Source organism: Mytilus californianus, unplaced genomic scaffold (genome assembly GCF_021869535.1).
Source record: "Mytilus californianus isolate M0D057914Y unplaced genomic scaffold, xbMytCali1.0.p SCAF_5, whole genome shotgun sequence".
Classification (NCBI taxonomy): Eukaryota; Metazoa; Mollusca; class Bivalvia; order Mytilida; family Mytilidae; genus Mytilus; species Mytilus californianus.
This window is the reverse complement of record NW_026262701.1, coordinates 37,698,738-37,717,536: the sequence shown is the minus strand read 5'-3', so window position 1 is coordinate 37,717,536 and position 18,799 is coordinate 37,698,738. Positions and strand designations below refer to the sequence as shown.

General features: G+C 33.4%; 1 protein-coding gene across 1 annotated transcript; it reads left to right on the top strand.

The window, feature by feature from the left end:
• Positions 1-10,753: 10,753 nt before the first annotated feature.
• On the top strand, positions 10,754-15,554 carry LOC127701850 (galactoside 2-alpha-L-fucosyltransferase Sec1-like). The gene is made up of 2 exons (XM_052205828.1): positions 10,754-11,096; positions 13,370-15,554. The coding sequence occupies exons 1-2, from the start codon at positions 11,084-11,086 to the stop codon at positions 14,353-14,355; spliced, it is 999 nt and encodes a 332-aa protein (XP_052061788.1). The 5' UTR covers positions 10,754-11,083; the 3' UTR covers positions 14,356-15,554.
• The last annotated feature ends 3,245 nt before the right edge of the window (positions 15,555-18,799 follow it).

The following is an 18,799-nucleotide window of genomic DNA, read 5'->3' as shown; positions in this document are numbered from 1 at the left end:
TGTAAGGGTTTTACTGTCGGTCGAAAGAAGACCAAAGTGACCATATTTCCCCAGTCAGCTTTGGAGGTTCATAAATTAGATGTTTCTGATGAAAAGTAATTTAAATGGTCATTCGAATGAAGTAATGTGCATAATTTAATTTCCTCAAGTGATTGAACAGTATTGACTCATTACAACTTGTCAACTTTCAATTGACTATTTTGAATTCAAGTCTGTCGTCGAAATTGAGGTAATCGAGGCATTGATTATAAAATATAGGTAAACAAGCGATCAGTTTCAAAAATTCGTCATTCAAAGTTCCATTAATATCTAAATTTGACGATAGTTGTGATGCTTTTATAACTTGATCTACAATAAAAAAAAAAACACTTCTTTATTTGAAACCTGAGGTGCTCATGCAAAGCATATATTTGGACAACGTTTGAACAAGTTTAACTTAGATGAAATTATTATGGCTTCTGCAAAAATTTCAAGTTTCTTTATTTGATCGAATACTACATAAATTGTATAGATTTGTAAAGATTGTAAAAAATCTCCGTAAGTTCGAGCATCTTTGATAAAGTATTATTAAGTATTGTTTTAATTGTACTTTTATTTTTTGTTATTTATTTTACCGTTATCGTAGAATTAATAGCTTTTCCTGTTCTGATTCTTATTAAGAAATAACTAGATATGGTATGATTGCCAATGTCATTGACACACCTATCCATATTATTTCAAATCACGTGGATTCAAAGGTAATGTACGGCCTTCATAAATGAGCAGACCAATACCGTATATATCAGGCTATAAAAGGCCCCCAAATTACTACGTTTGTATCATTTCAGACGAAAAAAACCAACGGTCTGATGTATGACAAAACAATATGCGGTAAACAGATTTAACAGACAGCAACCAACAACTTACCACTAAATAACAGGCTCCCAACTTTTGAACAGGCACATACCGAAAGTGGTGGAGTTGAGCGTATTTGTGAGCACTCAATCCCTTTCCCAAACTTGAAATAATGGTGAAATAATTAGTTTGAAATGGCTTGACGTTAGATCGGCACGAAACACCAAATATAAAAAAAAATAAACTAACATAAAGACAAAAAACACAATGTACGATGAAGAATATTACAAAGTTACTAAAAGCTACATTGTAGTTCAAAGCCAATGGACATAATAAACATATCATGTTCTCCCAGACTGAAGTATCAACCCGTACAAGTCATAGGGATTTAATAAAACGACGTAATAAACAGGGCGAGAATAGCATAACCTTGTGCAATGCCAATATAAAAAAACATTATATCGACAGGATGTAAGATCATTGGTTTTATATGAATGCAAAGCAATACATATGTGGTTATGTTTTAATTTTTAAGAAAGAAGCCCAATGATAGTACCGATAAAAACTAAATTCAAAGATCATAATACGATGTGAAAATAAATGAATATTTCATTCAAAGGATCAATGATTGTATTCAAAATGTACTTGCCTTATAAAATAGCACGACATAACCGTAAGATTAAGATGTGATATCTTATTTTTTATACGAATTCTACAGGTACAGTCAAACTTCAAAACAACATTTTTGTATCCACGAAAGAGTTAAGTGAAAATTTTAAGTAATTTATGACTTTATAATTTACCAGTTATACATAGATTTCGATCATTGAAATTTAAAATAGCACTACATCCACAGACATAGCGAACGAATTCGAAAATAAATACACAGTAAGAAGGAATATCACCGTCCGAAAAAGTTACAATAGGGACGCAAATGTTTGCTTTGATTTTTCCGTGTGAAACTAAAATATCAAAATCTAGAAAAGGACATTTATTGTTGTTAATATTAGAATTATTTGATTTATGAAAAGCAAGTTCCCTTGGGTAAATAAACTCTTCATAGCTACCAAGATTACAATTTCGTCTAAAAAGACTCTTCAGTGGGGCTCGAATCAAAAAAGTTCAAAAGGCCAAATACAGTACGGAGTTGAAGAGCAGTGAGGACCCAAAGTTCCGAAAGGTTTTGACAAATGCAGCTATGGTAATCTTTTCCTGGGGTAGAAATCCTTAAGTGTTTCGAATGTCCGCAGTATAACTAGAGAATTCTTGATTATCTAAATTTATATTGTATATTCTGCTATGTTTCTTATGTAACTCTACTGATTTAGATTAAAAGAGTTTGGTGGTGATCTCAAGCAACTCGCCTAGCCGTCACAAATGTCGCAGTTATTGTCTCATGTAATAATCTTAATACTGTTTTTTGAAGAAGAATTTAGTGTTGATTTCAAATCTTTGGTTGCTTCTGTTTAATCTTTTAATATTTTTAGACCCGCAGACTATCTTATAATATAGATACTTTTCTATTGTTAAAAACTGTATATTTATCTCTAGATGTATGTTGGTTATTTGTGTTGGTGGGTTGCTGTGTCATTCAGATATACCCCACAACTCATTTTAATCATATCTAAGGTTATTTTGAAAGTTGAATGTCAAAACTAGTATGCTAAAGGGTATGATACTATCTAATATCAACAAATAAATAATAGAACATCCCATTCAACGAGGGGCTAATTTCTTGTGTTTTAAGGTTACCCGTTGCGCCACCCTATTTGAAATACAAGTCATTTGTTATATTAACCTCATTGACGAAAAGAGGCAGAAGATCACAAAGAGACAATCAAAAACTAGAAGTCGAAGAAAAACGGGCAATAGAATAGCAAAACGAATAAAAAAAACGGGCAATAAAATAGCAAAAAGGAATAAAAAAAACGGGCAATAGAATAGCAAAAAGAATAAAAAAAACGGGCAATAGAATAGCAAAAAGGAATAAAAAAAACGGGCAATAGAATAGCAAAAAGAAAAAAAAAAAAACGGGCAATAGAATAGCAAAAAGAATAAAAAGGGAAAACGACAGTCTACAAAACATTACACAGAAAACTCAAAGTGAGCAACATAAACCCAACTAAAAACCGGTGTGCCCCGGAATGATAAGCAGATTATGCTCCACTATTACTGAATATGAAAACGATATCTTACTTATGTCCCTATAACTTAAGAATTCAGAAAATACCCTAGAAGTTATTGAATCTAGTGTTTCTATTGGTATAGCTGAAGTCATCCCTTCGAAAGTTTGCTCAATTGAAAGATCGACTTCGCCATCTCATTAAACAGAGCTTTTTCTATAAAAATGGGAATCGTAGATATAAATTTCTTGTTTTGGGTTATAATAATTCTTATTTTGTGAAGAACCACACTGATTTTATAGCAAAATACAGTGAAGATGATATTATCAAAATTCTGGACTGTTTAATCGACAATGTATTTGTTGAGTTTTGAGGATTGATATTTCAACAGACAGTCGGTATTCCAATGGGTACAAATTGTGCACCCCTTCTGGCCGACTTGTTTTTGTACTCGTATGAAACAGAAATCATTCAGAACCTCCTAAATGACAAAAAGAAAAAGCACCTTACAAAATTCTTTAATTTTACTTTCAGAAAGATTGATGATGTCCTATCACTGAATACCCCATGTTTCAGTCAGTACTTGCATCTCATATATCCCAGTGAACTTGAAATTAAGGATACTACTGATACAAGAAGGACTGCTTCATACCTTGATCTTTTCCTCAATATTGACACAGATGGACGACTTCACACTAAATCTATGACAAACGGGATGATTTCAACTTCCCAATTATCAATTTCCCATTTCCCAGTAGTAACATACCATCTGCTCCGTCGTATGGTGTTTACATATCTCAATTGATAGTTATGCTCGTGCATGTTCACACTATACTGACTTCATATACAGGAGTGTGTTCCTTACACAGACTCTGCTCCAACAGAGTTATAAGAAGGAAAGATTAAAAATGACACTCCGTAAATTTTATGGACACCATCACGAATTGGTTGATCTATACGATGTGTCTGTGTCTAAACTAACTAATAACATTTTTTTTCCAAGTCTTAGATTGTGGTTTAACATCTATGTCGTGTGTCTGCTAAGTACCGAATGTGACCTATTCCCGAATATGACTGTTATGAATTTGCATTGCTATACGACGTGTCTCGGTATTTTGTACATCCAACATTCATGTATTTATTTTTGATGTTTCTGTTATGGTTTCGGTTTGATAATGTGTTATGTTTTATCGTTTGTTGTCCAAATAATTATAAAATTGCCTTTCAATACCATCATTGTCATGAAAATTGTTTGGACTGGTTTTGTGTAAATAATTGTATAAAGTTCGCGATTGCATGTTGGTTACGTAAGTGCGTCACTGTTTGTGGTGTCTATCGTTGATGGAAGATGAACGTTGTTGTTCTGCGGTTTGCATGTTGTGTCGACTATTAAATTATTTGTTTGTGCGTTTCTCTGTGATGAGTGTTCTTGTGTGTGTTTGTCCTGCATTTCTGTCACGTAGTGTTATCATTTTAGCGATACTTTTCAACATTGTCATATAAGCGGAAGGTTTGGCTAGCCATAAAACCATGTTCAACCCACCATTTTTTCTTACAATGTCCTGTACCAAGTCAGAAATATGGCAGTTGTTATCAAACAGTTCGTTTCTATGTATGTTGGCGTTTGTTTTTGTTGCACTTCAGTGGTCCTGTTGTTTCTTTGTTTTCCTCTTATAGTTGTGTTTCCTCGGTTTTAGTTTGTAACCCGGATTTGTTTTCTCTCAATCGATTTATGACTTTTGAACACCTTTATACTACTGTTGCCTTTATTTACAGACGCCATCATGGTTGGTTGGCCGTTATGGAATACCGGTATGCGTCACAGATGACCACAGATACGTTGCAATTTTCGAAGTTGTAATCCCGTTCTCTTTTTCTCAACTGTAACTCCAATAAATTAGACTTATCGTCGGTGGATGTCAGATGCAGTGCACGATATGCTTACCAATCCGGGTCACTTGAGATCACACCCGGTTTTTGAAGCTATCCGTGTTGCTTGGTCTTTAGTTTTCTATGTACTGCTTTGTAGACTGTTATTTGTCTTTTCGTTGTTTTTCGTTTTTCTTTTGCCATGGTTTTGTCAGTATCTCTCCGAATAATGTATTTTGATTGTCTTCTTGGTATCTTATGCCTTTTGATTGTCTCTTTGGTATCTTCTTCCTTTTGATTGTCTCCTTGGTATCGTATGCCTTTTGATTATCTCCTTGGTATCGTATGCATTTTGATTGCCTCCTTTGTATATTATACCTTTTGATTGTCTCCTTGGTATCTTATGTCTTTTGATTGTCTCCTTGGTATCTTATGTCTTTTGATTGTCTCCTTGGTATCTTATGTCTTTTGATTGTCTCCTTGGTATCTTATGTCTTTTGACTGTCTCCTTGGTATCTTATGTCTTTAGATTGTCTCCTTAGTATCGTATGCCTTTTGATTGCCTCCTTAGTATCGTATGCATTTTGATTGCCTCCTTGGTTCATTATGCCTTTAGATTGTCTCTTTGGTATCATATGCCTTTAGATTGCGTCCTTAGTATCTTATGCATTTTGAGTGCCTCCTTGGTACTAGTATCTTATGCCATTTGATTGCCTCCTTGGTATTATGTTTTTTGATTGTCTCCTTGGTATCTTATGTCTTTTGATTGTCTCCTTGGTATCTTATGTCTTTTGATTGTCTCCTTGGTATCTTATGTCTTTTGATTGTCTCCTTAGTATCGTATGCCTTTTGATTGCCTCCTTAGTATCATATGCATTTTGATTGCCTCCTTGGTATCTTATGCCTTTAGATTGTCTCTTTGGTATCATATGCCTTTAGATTGCGTCCTTAGTATCTTATGCATTTTGAGTGCCTCCTTGGTACTAGTATCTTATGCCATTTGATTGCCTCCTTGGTATCTTATGTCTTTTGATTGTCTCCTTGGTATCTTATGTCTTTTGATTGTCTCCTTGGTATCTTATGTCTTTTGATTGTCTCCTTGGTATCTTATGTCTTTTGATTGTATCCTTAGTATCGTATGCCTTTTGATTGCCTCCTTAGTATCGTATGCATTTTGATTGCCTCCTTGGTATCTTATGCCTTTAGATTGTCTCTTTGGTATCATATGCCTTTAGATTGCGTCCTTAGTATCTTATGCATTTTGAGTGCCTCCTTGGTACTAGTATCTTATGCCATTTGATTGCCTCCTTGGTATTATGTTTTTTGATTGTCTCCTTGGTATCTTATGTCTTTTGATTGTCTCCTTGGTATCTTATGTCTTTTGATTGTCTCCTTGGTATCTTATGTCTTTTGATTGTCTCCTTAGTATCGTATGCCTTTTGATTGCCTCCTTAGTATCGTATGCATTTTGATTGCCTCCTTGGTATCTTATGCCTTTAGATTGTCTCTTTGGTATCATATGCCTTTAGATTGCGTCCTTAGTATCTTATGCATTTTGAGTGCCTCCTTGGTACTAGTATCTTATGCCATTTGATTGCCTCCTTGGTATTATGTTTTTTGATTGCCTCCTTGGTATGTTATGCCTTTAGATTGCATCCTTTTATGTTATGTCTTTTGATTGCCTCCTTTGTATCTTATGTCTTTTGATTGCCTCCTTTGTATCTTATGTCTTTTGATTGCCTCCTTTGTATCTTATGTCTTTTTTAAACACTTTTGTGTCTGTGTGACCGAGGAAAAAAATCATTCAAATCTGCGTTTTGCTGATATAGGACATTGGACTTTTACCTTTTTAAATTTATATCTCCGAGAGAATCAATAATGTAGGCTTATATTTTTCTGACAGTTTAATTTAATAGTCGTTGTGTTTTGACTAACTTTCTTAAATTTTATTTTATTTATGATATAGTTATATTCACAATATGTTTCTAAAATACATGAAAAGAACAACTTTAAAAGAGAGTCGAAGGATACCAAAGGGACACTCAAACTCATCAGCCGAAAATTAACTGATAATGCCATGCATGGCTAACAGGCAAACAACAGTACATAAAACATAACATAGAAATCCAAAGACTGAGAAACACGAACCCCACCAAAAACTTGGGATTGATCTCATGTGTTCTGGAAGGGTAAACAGATCCTGCTCCACATATGTGGCAACCGTCGTGTTGCTGATGTTAGTACAAACCCGGTGATCAGTCTAAATCGGTAGGTCACATTCGGGGAAAAGGGGGCGGGATTGTTATTACGACAATTGGAACATATCCTTTGTCATCTCTAGAAAAGCTATTATATAACGGTCAACCAACTCGTGATGGCGTCCTTAAAATTTACGAAGGAATGATTTCAACTTCACCACTTGGAACTCTTGGTTTAATAGCTTCCTTGTGAGCAGCAATCCTCTATCAAGGAAAACATGATAGGAAATACAAGCCCTGTAATATCGTATCAGCTGTGAGATATATACTCGGTATGCAGGCGCTGCTGGAATGTTGTTACATACAAATGGAAAGTTTACAATTTGTTTAAAGGGATTAAGGTAATTTACGCAAGGCAGTTCATTTACTGCTTTAATCCGTAAATGTTTTATCGTATGGTGACAATCTTTTCAATGTCCATTTATTTCAGTTCTTGTCCAAGGACATGTGTGATCATGTATACTTATAGTGATATTAATCCGTTTTTTCCATTGTAATCCATTGTCAATCTTAAAGTGCTAATTGTATTCATTGTACAATTTCTCAGTTTTATTGTTACTTAATACTAATTTTTTGGCAACCTGTAAACAGTATCTTTCTTTATAATTTGTTGACCGAAATTTAGTTTTCATTCATCTACGTAACAGCGTTGTTACATAAAAGAGAAACGATACCAAAGGGATATTCAAACCCATATCTCAAAAATTCCTAGTTTTCTAATACTTATATACGTCCTCTCTCCAGCTGATATACAGAAGTACTTATTTTTTCTACATGTATGCTGACATTTAGTTACATAACATAATGCATTTTTGATGTTATATTTCATTTTGACATTTTGGGATGTATAATATACAAACACACACACACACGTTCCGTATTAATTGTTTATTTTTGTCGTAAAATCAGTTCAAAAGTAAGGTCCAAAATAAAAAAAATACCTTTTAAGGATACTAGAACTGGAAAATTATACAAGGAAATGCAAAAATGTTCAGATATGCATACATAGTATATATCTCATTTAGTCGCTTACTAAATTCATTTTGTACTCGGTATTAAAAAACAGTTTATAGGTTTAACGAGAAATACAATATGCTCCATTTCGCAATATGTTTTCAGCCAGAACATGAAAGATATGTAATGTACACATTTTTTAAAAAATTATGAAATCAATCAATAACATTATTCATGTTGTAGCAAATGTAAATAGCGATTCCATTTATACAGGAGAGGATCGACTATTCGTGTATATACACACAACAACTATTTAGGTATGTATAAGATACAATAGAATAGTAAATTAGCAATTATTATCTTGTGTTCAAAATCGTCATACAGCCATATTTGTATGAAGTCGGTCAGTATTATATGATTATATGATGATACTTCAATGATTCCAATAATACACTATACTGTTGATACTAGTCATAGAAACAATAAACGTAAACCTGTGTTGTAACTGACGACATTGTTAAGTCTATACTTCCTTGTCCTGAGTATACAGGATGGAGACGCCGGAGACGGGTTTAAATCCTATGTATACAGGGTAGGGACGCCGTAGATGGTTGAAGTTTTAGATACAAGAGTTGTTCTAAGGGACAGAATCAGTATCGTTTGGAAATAAAGGTGTCTGGGGAGTCCTATCTGGTTAAAGGGGAGCGATGTTCAGCTCTCTTTATCGATTTTCACAAAATTTTAGACAATCTTAATTGGACTCTGAGAACTGATCTCGATGACTTAGTCAGGCCGGATGGATATTCAGTGTAAGTATCTACTGCTGTCCTATTTCACTAGACTGTCATTGCAGTCTCTGTGCACCAATAATTTACTATATAAGATTAAATCTGGTCTTGAATTTTAGTGAATACAATGTGCTGACTTTAGTAGCCAAAATGTTTGCACTTTTAACCATTCCCAATTGGTTCATCCATATTTATGAATATAAAACTCTTCAAAACTTTATTGTTTTTTAGAAAGATTAAATGTCTCGCTTGTAAATACCGAATATTTCGCCCATCTCATAAACGATTTGGTGCAGTAATATGCACAGTAGTTTTTATTTCAGCCTGGATACAATTCGCAGAAAACGTTACAGATTACAATGCTGAAGGAATGAAGTTTCTTCTTCATGTCCAAGTTGATTGGAGACATGTTGTAACAGAAATATATAGATGTAGAGATTATCATCGTCCGCTTACCATATCTACAGAATGGTGTACAGGTTAAGAAACAGTCTAACAATTTTCGTTTATACATTACCAAACTGAAGGAAAGACAATGACTGGCATGTATTTATAACTTAGTTCATATAGTTTTCTTACCTGTGCATTTTATAATTTATCGATGAGCTATATTATTTGAAACTGAAAAATATAAGCTGTATCTATAATTTAAAAAATTAAACTTGATTAAAGAGTTGTGTGAAATTAAGTTTATATAAATATTGTTATGGATCGAAATTGTCACACTACCTCGATGTTTTCTTATTAGCATTTATTCCGTTGAAACTTGACCTCTTAGTTAAATGTAACCGGGTGACTGGCTACTGGATTGACGATGATAACGAGCTGCATCCCACGACCGATTGCAGGTGTTGGCGATGCCAACGATAGACAATGACTATGATCTGGTTACTTGCCTGAGAATACTAGCTTTAACTCCACTGGAAGAATTAGACACAAGTTCTATGCAGTAGTTAACAATTTAATGATTTCAGGATGGAATACATGTAGTTTTACAAATTAGGCGGATGTTGTCAGTTCGAATGTCTGCCTCTCACTGAAGTAAGAACCTCAGAAATCATATTTAAATCAAGAATTTTGCTAGGTTAGAATTTCATAATAGAACGAGATTATCGAATGACTATGAAAAAAAAACATACAATTAGCACTGAAAGGATTAACAAAAGAATATAACAAACATTTGTCGCTTGAGTTTAAGGCTGCATAGCGCTGATTGAAATGACTAAAGGATTAATTATTCTTTACGTAAGAAAACTTAAGAACTATGTAACGCTGTGATTTTATCTATTATTTATCAAAAGTATTATATTGAAACAAATTTCCATCTTTGTGAAAATATACTGACACTTAATTATTACTTATAACACAATTAGCTATATAAAAAATCGTTACATATTAATAAAATTACTTTGACGGACAAATATTGCAAATCAAATGATTTCGATAAAATAATAATAAGTATAACAATATAACGACGTTTTATGACCGAGCAGTTTGTCAGTGAAAGTCCAACAATATCAGACTTAAGAAAACTACTCTTCTTTAAATAGTTCCAAATGAAAATGCACAATTTACAAAATTATCGCTATCACAGAAGCATGAAAAAACGATAATATTCTTTTGCAGCGATGTGAGTTACTAATAACAGCAATAAATATTATTGTATTTACTAATAATAGTACTTTTATTGTGTGGAAACTTCACTCGGATTTCAAACTTGAAATATTCATGATTTAAAGATTAGTGGCTGTGTTGATCGCTTCTTTTAAATTGAGCTTCAAATAATGTATAACCATATATACAGTTATGTCTCCTTCGTGTCTTGATTTATAAAAAGAAATCGATAGTTATGGTCGGTTGACAATTAAACTTGTCAGTCTTCCCATTATTAGTTTTGCATTATGTTGCAACATTAAACTGCACCGGTGCATGGAGTGTATGCCGCTCAATTCATTTCCATTTATCCTGTTGCTTTTGATTTAAAAGTGGATGTTGATACTATGGGAACTCTTTATAATACAGCCCTTCTATTCACAGTGACATAAATATCCCAACTTTTCATTTAAAATCCTTTTAATTCAGAGCTATCGTGCACTCATGTTCAGATCCGTACGATATATAATCCACCCTACCCCGATTCAATCAAGTGTGGATACTAAAACTGTTATCTCCTGTATGAAATGATGCAATACTGTTGTGAATTAAACGGATTTTAATTTAACTTTTATTTTGAATTACAGGTGTGAAAAGACTTTCCATGAAGCTCAAAGGTAAACCTTATATTATACAACTTTTTTGTCAATATAAGCCAATTATGTTGTTTTTGTTTCATTTTAAAAAGACTGCTATATGTTTCATGATATCTGTTGAATGGTCCACATTATTTGTATTACGTTCACTGCCACAGGTAACCATTCTTTCGACTGTGTTCAGGACGAGACAAATTTGTGTATTATGAAAATGAAGATGGGTGTACCAGACTGACACGCCGAACAAAGAATAAGTAACAGTCGACCTGAAAACGTGCTCATTTTTAAGACAACTCGGAATATTAAGATCGATTCAATTCACATGCAGTGAAAATTTAAGCTGTCAGCCTGGCTAAATATTTTTGGGTTAAAGGCTTCTTAATAAAGTGGACCAGTCTAAAAATCTTTTGGTTATTTGTGTCATTTAGTTGTTGAATGACGACATGAACCCCGTATCTTCTTTTATAGATAGAAAGTTTGTGTTACACAAGCGTGTATCTTTTTAAAAAAAAATTTGCACACTTGGTGTGAATTTTGAATTTGATATGATTAGGAACAAAAAGACGTGGTGCATACGTGAATTAAACCATCAGTAAACCAAGAGACATAAAAGTCATGTTTCCCAAAATTATACTATAACTACTACTATTATCTCTTTTTACATAGAGAACATCAATTTGGATTATTTCCTTCCGAAAGTCGGTGGTTCTCTCCGAGCACTCCGCCTTCCTCCACCAATAAAAACTGACCGCCACGAAATAGCACAAATGTGTTGAAAGTGGCGTTAAAACACCAATCAATCATTACACATATTTTCAATTTTGACTCTTTCGTATAAAGGTATATAAACTACATATTTAAAACATAACAAATCTACAAATCGAAAATGTTTAACAATATATCATTATATATAATACATGCACTAAAACATGATAAAAAGCTGTAAATATAACACCATTAAAATATAATGACCTGTAAGGTGCAGTTTTTTCATTCTTTTTTGATTTACAGGAAAACTAATTTTAAAAGTATAATTGTTTGATTGTTTGCTATTTGTGGGCACACTTATACTAGATAGTTTTACTGATTTGCACATGTATAACTGTTGTGATATTATATTCTCCATAAGTCATGCGAACAGTCACATATTTCAGAGTTAATTCAATATTTTGATGAGTCGAGCTTTTTCAACTGAATTTTACAGTTTGTTCTTATATTGTGCTGCTACACCACTGTCCCAGGTTAACACCGCCACAATCTATGTGTGCCTGTCCCAAGTCAGGAGCCTGTTATTCAGTGGTTGACTTCGGTTACTGTATATCATATTTGTTTTTCCTTTATTGTTTTGTTCATAAATCAGGCTGTTGGTTATTTCGTTTAAATTGTTTTTCATTTTGTCATGTCGGGGCCTTTTATAGTTTACCAAACGGTATTGGTTTCGTTCGTTGTTGAAGGCTACATCGGTCATTTGTTCTATTCTAAATAGTTATCTTATTGGCAATAATACCACATCTTCTTATATATCTTTATTAAATCTATAGATGTTTTTTTTTCAAATATCGTGTTCCTTTTACATAATTCAGGCTGTCCTTTTTTGCACTTCTAGTTAACTGTGACAAACGTTTCTTCTTTTCTAATTACAAAGAACAGATATTATATCTATCTGGTACTTTAGTGAAGTGCTCGAAAATTAACTATCAGGAAGAACCAAAATAATGGTAATAAAGGTTCAAATCCTGCGGATATACCAGTAAATTAAGGGGTAACAAGAGGGGTCTTCTTTGGGACCTCCGCTTTTTTTAATTGGTACATAATAACAATGAAAGAACGCCGTGATATAAAAGTTTCGGTTTCCCTTATTTACATTATTAAACAAAGTTTCACAATTTGACAGATCATGCTTTAAAGTTATATGTGTATGGCGTTATTTTAAGGACACTGTTACAAAGCCATATTGCTTGTTTCTTTTACAGTATATGATCGTATATTGCATAATTTAGATTATTTAATAGAATATTGTATGAATTAAACAGCTTATGCGTCGTTATCATTTAGGCATGACAAACCTTTTTGAAACAATTTAATAGAGTTTTAGAACATTGCTTATGCAGTATTAATCCGTTAATTTTGAATTCGCTTGAGACTGGTCATAGAATCCAGACCTTCTTCCAAATAGTAGACCCTGTCTCCTTAAACAGTTTATAATTTTATTGTATTACACCCAGGCATTTATGACAGCTGACTGCTTAAAAAAAAAACTGAAACAGAGAAAGTGATTATGCATTTTTTTTCAGCTGCAAGTTGGTCGAAGCATATTCTGATGTTGATATTGACGCTTGGACTTTGTGTAGTTATTTTAAACAACTGCAACGAGCAAAATGTTATCTACAGTTTATCAACAAATATTACAACTAATTTTTTTTCTGCTGAACCAAACAAGGGAAATGCAATTCCAAGGCCACCCAAGAAGTATGTTACAGTAGAATTTTTAGGGCGACTCGGAAACTTACTGTTTGAATATGCATCACTTTATGGTATCGCCAAACATCATAACATGACACCTATTGTTGATGAGGGATGTCATTTAAAGAAACATTTCAAAATATCTGCTATTTCAGTTAAACCGTTAGTGAATTTAAAACGTTACGTGGAGAAAAAAGGAAACATGTTTGAGGAAAATGTGTTTAATCTTGATACAAAATATAACTGGACACTCAAAGGCTACTTTCAAAGTTGGATATACTTTGGTGAAAATAGTATTGATATAAGAAGAGAATTCCAGTTTCAAGAAAATGTGCAAACAGAAGCTAATAAACAATTTCAAGAAATGATAAAGTCAAGGAACATTACAAATGTGAACACATATACTTTTATCGCTGTTCATGTTCGTCGTGGTGATTTTGTTCAAAATCAACACTTTGTTAATTATGGATATACATCAGCAAATAAAAGCTACATAAATAATGCAATGACAAAATTCCGATCACAATTTTCAAATGCTTTTTTCATATTTTCGTCAGACGATATATCATGGTGCAAAAACCATTTTAACGAATCAAATATAGCATTCATTAACAAGAAAAATTCACCGGAAGTTGACATGGCGATATTGTCTCATTGTAATCATACTATAGTTACCACCGGAAGTTATGGTTGGTGGACTGCATGGCTCATTGGCGGCACAACCATATATTTTAAAGATTTTCCTAGAAAAGGATCAAAACTAGACAACGTATTTAATTCTACTACCTATAATCTACCGCACTGGATTGCAATGTAGAATCTAACTTTGAGCCACTTTTTGGTGTTATACTTGATGCAGCATTGAAGCTGTAAACATGTAAATGAGTGCTTAATATGTGATTGATTTGAATGCAACCAGAGAGCATACATCGTTTATAATCTATCCTTTTTAATACATGATTATGTAAACGTAAATTGTTTTCTTGTATAGCAGCGTAATATTTCCAACAAAGCGTTACAGAAAATTCGCGTACACTATTCTATGATATTGCACTAGTGCAAATATAGCATATTTTTCAACTTCAAATTATCCACGTCATCCGTGAGTACTTTACTATACAATAAAAGGGTTATTGCATGAATATTGGTGAATATGGTCCCTTGTAGAATATATTCTTGCAAGCTCGTGCAATATAAAATCTACATGCAATGACCCTTCTATTATTGCTCTATGTTAATTTAATACCCCTTTTCTTACATTTGTCACAGGATTGTTTTGATCATGCTTTGCATTTAAAAAGACGTCAACGAAACAACATTACAACAAAACAACACAATTTAACCAAAAGAAAGAAACATCTAGTACGTATCGCTTATTAATCTGTAACGATGTTAACCAACATTTTATGCATGTTCAAGAACAAATAAACAATTAATACAATAGGTAGGTACTGTAATAAAGGCCGTCTCGGATGAATGTTGTGGAAATTTGGACTGCCACTGCTACATTGGTTAGGGTAAGAAATTTTGCCTATCCATAGGCCACCTACGGATCCCACAAAGAGTTGTTGCAAGGGTTCTTAATGTGTGTCACTCTCTTTCCAAGAGGCATCGGATTTAACGTCCCCATTCTGACCGGACGAGGCTGCGTACATCCCGCACAGACACACGGTCTCCTCGCTTTGGCAAGGGTTTTACTGCCGGTCGGAAGAAGACCAACGTGACCAATCATCCTTGGGAGTTCATAAATAAGATGTTTATGATGAAAAGTAATTTAAATGGTCTTTCGAATAAATTCATGTGCATAATTTAATTTCATCATTTGATTAAACAGTGTTGACGTATAACGGCTAGTTAACTTTGGATAACCTTTACAGACTATTTTGAATTCAAGTCTGTCGTCAAAATTGAGGCAATCGACGCCTTGATTACAAATAATAAAAGTACTGACATGCTGTTTACTCAGATATACCCAAGATCTGATGGCTGGGAAATAAATAAAAAAAAAAAAAAAAACCTACCTCCATATAGACGACTAGCAGTTGCTTTTTCAAGTCAAATATCAAACATTTCAGCTACATTTAAGACGTTAACATACTAGTATTTAACATGTAAATGTAATCAATTGTCTAGGTTCTTTGGGCATGGAGGGTCAAAAGGGATAATAAAAAGATAAAAATGTGTTTTGCACTGTCTGAAGACTGGATAATATATTTAATGAATGCAGACACCCTTTCCATTACAAGACTGGAGAAGTTTATGGGATTATAATTCTATACTCATGTGACTCTTGTTTGTGTAAACAGTATACGTATGTCGCCCTTTTCCTAAAAACTTCATAGCGTAGACCTTTGTTCTTTAATTGGTTAGTTTTGAATATTTCTAATTTACTCACTGTTTTTTATTTATGCAATGACCCCACCAATGCATAACATATTAAATTCATGTAATTTCTACCATCTATAGAGTAGCAATTGTTTTATATGTCTTTTCAAGTTGTTCAAACGGAAGAGGTAAATTACAGAAGCTTAGTTTAATCAGTAGTAGATCAAGGAACTATTAAAAGGGGGTTTGGTTACATGTCAGTTAGTGGAGGAGGAAGGAGCCAAACATTCTATTATACTAAATACTAATATTTAAGATATGAATAAGGAGATAATTAGTTCAAAGACGGCGGGTCGGTAACCTAACATCAAAGATTGACATGCATAGACATCTATATTGACTACTTGCGATATTGAAAATTTAAAGTCTATGGGAAATATCGTTTGGTTTGCTTGAATTTAGAAACTGAATTAAGTGCCTGCTAGACTTCAAGGACGTTGAAGCAAGGGGCAAAACTGAATTACTTCTAGACTATTTGACTATAGAAAAGTTTGTTTTTTTTTATTTCCACTTTTAGACCCCCCCCCCCCACACACACACATACACAAACACATGCAGTTACCTACTACAGCGATCCCTACCACATATCATATAGAAAATGCCCCCTCCCCAGAGTATAGACCTAGCATATCATGACTCGAAAACCTAAAACTGTTTTGGTGTTTAGCAAAATGGGCTTTCTTCCTGGCAAAATACAAAAGTAATATTTCCCAAGGTCAGCAACTGAAAGCATAAAGAAATGCATCTAGTTTGACCATCCAAATGCATCATTGTCATTCTTAAATTGTCTGCATGATAGTAACCATTTCCGAATGTGAGCGTTTAAATAGTGAGATCATGTTCCTGAAATGGATTAGCACTGGTGAACGTGTATTATGTATATACACTTATACCTTGATATGATAGTTTACACTTTTCGGGCATCATCATGATGTGATATGCTCAGAGTATAAACCCTGCTTTGTACTGAATCGACACACTAAGCATGATTCTTAACGTGCCTTTTCACAAGGAAACAGTCCACAGGAAGACATGTCAGACTACGCAGACACATTATTCTGACTCCGAGTCGACCAGTCTATGCTCTTACTCCTAAATCCAGCGTGCCTAGCGGAGAGGCAGCAAAGACGTATTTCGAAGTCTTCAATTTTACCCAACCGGGGTTCGTATCCACAACCTCCCGCACTCGAGGGGAGCATGCTACAGGGAGAAATTAATATCATTGAAACCAGTCGTGATATAATACAACTCTTGGAAACTGAATTTAAATTTAAAAACATATAGACTTATAATTCAAATTCAAACTTGTATTGCCATATATAAATTTTATTTTCAAATTATCAAAAAAAATGTTTCTCAGCTCCCTATTTAATTCACAATCTAATAAAAAATGTTTTACATCTTCTAATATGTTACATTTAAGGCTGAATCTCTGCTCTCTAGGAATATTAGAATGTCTTCCGTTTTCTATATTTTAATTATGGTCTCTGATTTTTAGTTTTAGTATTAATTTTCTATATGTAAAGTTTGGTTTTAATTCTTAAATAGTCTTAAAAAATAAAATTTTGTGTAAGGTTTTTATATAAATAAAGTTTACTTTTTTCATCATTTTTCTTGCATTTTATTACGAGTCAAATTTTCAAAGTATTTTTAGGGTGATTTTTCAACGGTATTTATTGGTATGCATCTTCAAGATCCAAAGTATTTTAGACCTTCCATAAATCAGTTGTTTTGTGACAATTTGTCTTCAATTAAAAAGATTCATTAGATCTTTCGGCTACATACTATAATGTGTTTATAAACAAGTATATAACATACAAAAATGATTTATGAGAGACTGAATGTTAGTTGTCTATATTGGTACACATTCATATTAATATAACATTTACTATTCATAACTACTTTTATAATTATAGGTCATGTTATCATTGATTAATGATTGATTGATTGTTGGTTGGTTGCTTAACATCCAGTGGCAAATATTTCATTTATGTTTAGGACGAGAACAAATTAAGATAAATACTTTAGGTGGGTCTTGTATTTGAAGCCGTCTGGGATGAAGGTCGGTAAAAAATTGGAACTGTCACTGCAAAATGAGGGTAACTATATTAGATAGGAACAGAAATTTTGCCTTGCAACAGACCACCTAATTACCCCTCAAAGGTCTGTTGCAATGGTTCTTAACGTGCAGAGAGCGTGACACTTTCTTAGCACAAGGCCTCGGATTCTTGAACAAAAATGTTCCTGGTATAGTTACGCATTCACGTGCCGTTAATGATATTTGATTATACATGTAACTATATAAAATGATGAATTCGTGAAATATTGTCTATTTTTAAAATTAGCATTGTGGTATTGGTTTTTTTTTTATATACCCGGTAGATATAAATATTCAACCAAAAAACTTCGTTGTGTTTGACTGAGGTTGATTCTCCACGTACTATATTCAAGGGAGAATGTTTTGGTGGCGCAACATGTGTTTGATATCCTATAGAAGAAAGGGGTTGGGCTAAGTCTTGTTATTTTGGTGAATATTCTAAAATATGACTGTTTTTGTGAGACATTCATTCTAATATAGATATGATCCATTTTATACATATTTTTTTTCCTTGTATTTTTATATACAAGAGAAAAATATTTAAAGCTGACTACATTAATGGTAATCGGCTAAATCTTGCTTGATTTACGTACAAATCAACATACGAAAAACAAATAGCAGTAGTATGATATACAGCAGCAAAAGAAAACCGCTGAACTACAGCGGCTCCGGTGACAGACGCATGCAGAATGTGGTTGGGTCAAACATATTTGCGGACGTATAACACTCCCCTAATCTGGGACAGTGATGTAACAGAACAACACAAGAACAAACTATA